General features: G+C 38.8%; 1 protein-coding gene across 1 annotated transcript in view; it reads left to right on the top strand.

Moving 5' to 3' along the window:
* LOC143027416 (G-protein coupled receptor GRL101-like) overlaps positions 1-5000 on the top strand; it is a 184952-nt gene that overhangs the window by 72379 nt on the left and 107573 nt on the right. The window contains exon 8 of the mRNA XM_076188701.1: positions 2688-2828. Within this exon, the coding sequence (XP_076044816.1) occupies positions 2688-2828 (141 nt within the window). The remainder of the gene's footprint in view (positions 1-2687; positions 2829-5000) is intronic.

A 5000-nucleotide genomic window follows, 5' to 3' on the forward strand; every position in this document is an offset into this window, starting at 1 on the left:
TCCTAAAGGCTCGGAGAAAAAGTCCCGAAGCTACACTCCTTTTAATGTGATCTGGGTGATGACTGAAGAAATGGAGGTAACTACCTGAATGAGTGTTCTTTCTAAAAACAGTAAAGGCAAGCTTATTCCCATTCTTCATGATTAAGATGTCTAAAAAGGGGATTTTGTCATCTTTTTTCCCATTCCACTTTGAACTTGATGTTGGTTGTTAAATTATTAAGTTTATCTAGAAAAATATCAAAGGGACCCCAACTCTCATCACAAAGAGAGAAAAAAACATCAAAGAATATTAACCCAATCATACCTGTGGGTTTAAATTTTGGAAGAAGAACACTCTCAAAGTATTCCATGTAAAGATTTGCCAGAACAGGAGAAAGATTCGAACCCATGCTACAACCAAACCTTTGCCTGAAAAAACCGATTTTGAAAGGAAAAGACATTAGATGACACGCAGGTGCGTACAAGAGCAATGATTTTGGAAACCGGAAGGGGGAATTTGTCTTGGAATGGTTGTAGCTTAGTTTCTAGAAAGGACAAAACATCATCAACACAAATGTTCGTAAATAATGAGATAATATCAAGACTTAATAAGCGACGGCCTACAATGATAATCTCCTTTATTTTCTGGATGAAATCTTCTGAATGTTTCAAATGGGAATTGGAAAATTTGCCCACAAATGGTGATAATAAACCCGCAAGCCATTTAGAGAGTTTGCTGGAACAAGAACCCCTGTTGGAAATAATGGGCCTTAATGGGGTACCCTCTTTATGTAACTTGGGGAGGCCATAAAAATAAGGGAGCTTGGGAGTAAAAACTTTAAGTTTGGACACTTGTTCACTAGTGGTGAACTTACGAACTTGCTTATTAAAAGAGGCAGCCATGTCTTTTAAGGGGTTTTTGGTGAGTTTCTCGTATGTATTTTGATCATTAAGAAGCTCCATAGCTTTTTCAACATACGAGTCTAGGGCTAAAACAACTACTTTACCCCCTTTATCTGGAGTGTAGCTTCGGGACTTTTTCTCCGAGCCTTTAGGATTTGTAGCCCCCAATTTTTAGAACACGAATTAACTTCCATCAAGTCCCAATTAACAAAATTAGCCTACCCTCATTGGTTTCTGGATAAAGCCCTTAGTCAAGCCAGAGCAAGTTTTTTCAAACACCCTTCCACTAAGTTAAAGAAAGAGAGACAAAATCCCCTAGTCATCCCCTTCTCAGAGTCCATCAGTCAATTGTCCAAGTTTCTTCCCAAAGAGAAAGTAAATAAAAATCATAACTACCCTAATACTATCAATAAAAAATATGTTAATGTTCACCAGAGGTTGAAGGAAGACATATCCCAGGTGTTTACTCCCTTCCATGTAAAGATTGTAACCTTTCATACATTGGCCAGACGGGAAGAGACCTACCGACAAGATTAAATGAACACAAAAGGTCGATTAGATATGGCCAAATAAATTCAGCAGTGTTTCAACACGTTGATAAATTTAATTACCGGATGGACTGGGAGAAATCTGATCTCATTTATAAATCAGGGTGTGGGTTCAGAAGGAAAATGGTGGAATCAACATTAATTGATTATCTGCCCACGATGAATATTTCCAAGGGTCAATGGACCCTAGACATCATTTCAGGACTATTCATCACCAAAAATATTGTCAACAAGCTTCCTCCCCCTCCCCCTGACCCGACCTCGTGTCAGCCTCAGGTCAACTAGGGTTGGGGCAGTGATGTTCTGTATTTTCTCATGTTCCCTTTCTTTTGTAAGAGGTTGCTACTTAAGATAGCCTCCTCCCTGCCACTTTGTACTACTGAAGAGGATTGCAGGTAGCAATCGAAATATATAGTTCCGCTTACGCAACTTTTTCTTTCGTCCGACTGTGGTGTTAGTTGTGATATATATATATATATATATATATATATATATGTATATATATGTATATATATGTATATATATGTATATATATGTATATATATATATATGTAATGTATATATATATATATATATATATATATACACATAAGTATATATATATATGTATATATATATATATATATGTATATATATATATATATACATATATATAGCCATGCCAGACCCTACAAAAGGAACGACCTGGACTACGACCTGGTCGTTCCCCGAGGGCACTAGGCTTAGCTCAGTCTCTATTCTAATTTCACAGACTCTTCATTATGGCGAGCCGTCCGATAAGCTGTGTATCATTGTGACAAAAGGAAATTAGCTCCACCGCAAGGACTCGACCCTCTGGCTTAGCGACTGTTTATCATGAAGCAGAGACGATAGCCTTGAGCCATGCCAGACCCTACAAATGTCGCTAAGGCAGAGGTTCGAGATATGTTATATAGTCATAAACAACTGCAAAGCTGAGATATATTTTAACGCTGTAAACTTTTGTGTAAAGAGAAGTAGGGTACTTTGAAAACTCTCTATAAGATTTTAGTTTATGATCCAACCATGTACAGACTTCGGTCAATGTAATTATTCTCTTTCTACAATATATTCTTAATGTTGTATTTTGCAATTTTTATTGGAATCCAAATAACTCTTGTACGTATACATATACCTTTTGCACGTTTATTCAGTTTGGTCTGGTTTTATTCGATTTTATTTTAGAATCCTTTTCCTTTTTGTATCTGTTATTTTCACGTTTTCTATGTTTTTTTTCAGGTGGTGATTGTTCTCCCTTCGAGTACAGGTGCCCAAACTCACGATGTGTTTCAGCAAGCAACGTCTGTGATTCCCTCTGCGATTGTGCAGGAGACTGCAGAGACGAAGTCAATTGCACTGATACTTTCACCCTTGTTGATGGTCAGTTATGCAACTACAACTCTCTCTCTCTCATTTTCTCTCTCTCTCTCTCTCTCTCTCTCTCTCTCTCTCTCTCTCTCTCTCTCTCTCTCTCTTTCTCTGTATTCATCTATCTATCTATCTTTCTATATGTATATTTATATATATATATATATATATATATATATATATACATATATATGTCTGTCTATCTATCTATCTATCCATCTCTGTCCGTGTGTGTGTGTGTGTGTGTGTGTGTTTTGATTCATTTAATTATATTCACCTGATCTTTTTTACTATATTTACAAAACTTCATGATGACTTGCCATCCTTTATCACGTCTAATAACCCAGTCTTAGCCAAATGATCTCTTTATTTTTATTACCCTCTAATGGAGTTACTCCAGTGCTTCTAGTCCCACCTCGTTCTGCTTATGTACAAAAGCTCGAACCAATTCGAACTCTGCTTCTTGTACTCTCTTGAACCTGTTCCTACCTTTTACTCTGTGTGAGGACTATACCTTTGCTGCATATTCCTGTCTAAGGCAGAACAGGGTCTCTGATCATTTATTCATTTCTTAATCAGCGCAGTAAAAGGGCTCATTTATATTTGTCAATGAACGATACGTTTTACCCCAAAACAGGTTGAGATGTTTGTTGGGGGACAAATGTGTGTGTGTGTGTGTGTGTGTGTGTGTGTGTGTGTGTGTGTGTGTGTGTGTGTGTGTGTGTGTGTGTGTGTGTGTGTGTGTGTGTGTGTGTGTGTGTGTGTGTGTGTGTGTGTGTGTGTGTGTGTGTGTGCGTGTGTGTGTATGTGTATGTGTGTATGTGTGTGTGTGTGTGTGTGTGTGACTACGTCTGTGTGTGTGTGTACTTGTAAATATTGTGACTGTGTATAAGTGGCCATTCACCAATCTGTGTGTCATCAATATTGAAACAGTTGAACAGAATATACATTAAAAAAGGAGCCTTCTTTGAGCAGTGAATTGTCTTCTTGCCTTAAACGTTCGTTGACCCGGGTTTGATCCCCAGGGGATACTAGACAATTGCTCAAATCACTTTTCCATGACTTCCCAACTAGGGCAGAGCCCTGTGGTACTACAAGGAACCATTTGCTTTTATTCTCCCATTACATTGGCAACAGCTTTCATATGTATATATATATATATATGTATATATATACATATGCATATATATATATGTATATATATATATATATATATATATATATATATATATATATATATATATATATATATATATATATATATACAATAGCCGCCATAAGTTTGGAAGCGATAATGCTGACATCAGTATCTATGCCACAAATTGGAAGTCCCTCGCCCTCATTATCCCGAGCAAGCCATATCTTTGTCCGTATGCCTGGCAACGAGACCAAGGTTGGCTGCCACCGGGGCATGCAGTGTTTCCAGGCTCGGTGCTGCTTGAGATTCGACAGGGTGAGGATTACGTTTCTAGAGCTCCGCGCTTTGCCTTCGATTTTACGTAAATTCTCAGTGGTTTGGCGTCCGAGTTGCCGGCTATGGGTAGTAGACGTGAAATTGAACGTAACAAGATTGCCTCTATAGTGGGCCTGTTTAAGGCAGGGCATTCTGTAAAGGAAACCTCTGAAAATACAGGAGTTACAGTGTGTTCAATGCAACGCTGGTTGTTATGTTTCAAGGACGGTGGTGGGCGTCACTACCTACCCCACGTCAGCGCTGAGGTGGACCCAGGAAACTCACACGACGCACTTTAAATATTATTAAGCGTGAAGTAGGCAAGTCTCCTCGTAAATCTGCTAAAAAAAAAAAAAAAAAAAAAAAAGTTCAGCAGAAAAACCCAAAGTTATTAGGTGGTGGTGTGTCTCTTCGCACAGTGCAACGCTGCTCCCCCCCCCCCCGCCATGCTTGAAATGTAACAACCAGCGCTGCACTGAACGCACTGTAACTCCTGTATTTTCAGAGATTTCCTTTTCAGAATGCCCTGCCTTAAACAAGGCCACTATAGCGGCAATATTGTCACGTTCGATTTCAAATCTACTACCCATAGCCGGCAACACAGACACCAAACCACTGAGAATTTACGTAAAATCGAAAGCAAAGCGCGGAGCTCCAGAAACGTAATCCCTCCCTGTTAAATCTCTAACACACTGAGCCTGGAAACACTGTATGCCCTGGTGGCAGCCAAC

Source organism: Oratosquilla oratoria, chromosome 8 (genome assembly GCF_046742065.1).
Source record: "Oratosquilla oratoria isolate Oo_2021 chromosome 8, ASM4674206v1, whole genome shotgun sequence".
Lineage (NCBI taxonomy): Eukaryota > Metazoa > Arthropoda > Malacostraca > Stomatopoda > Squillidae > Oratosquilla > Oratosquilla oratoria.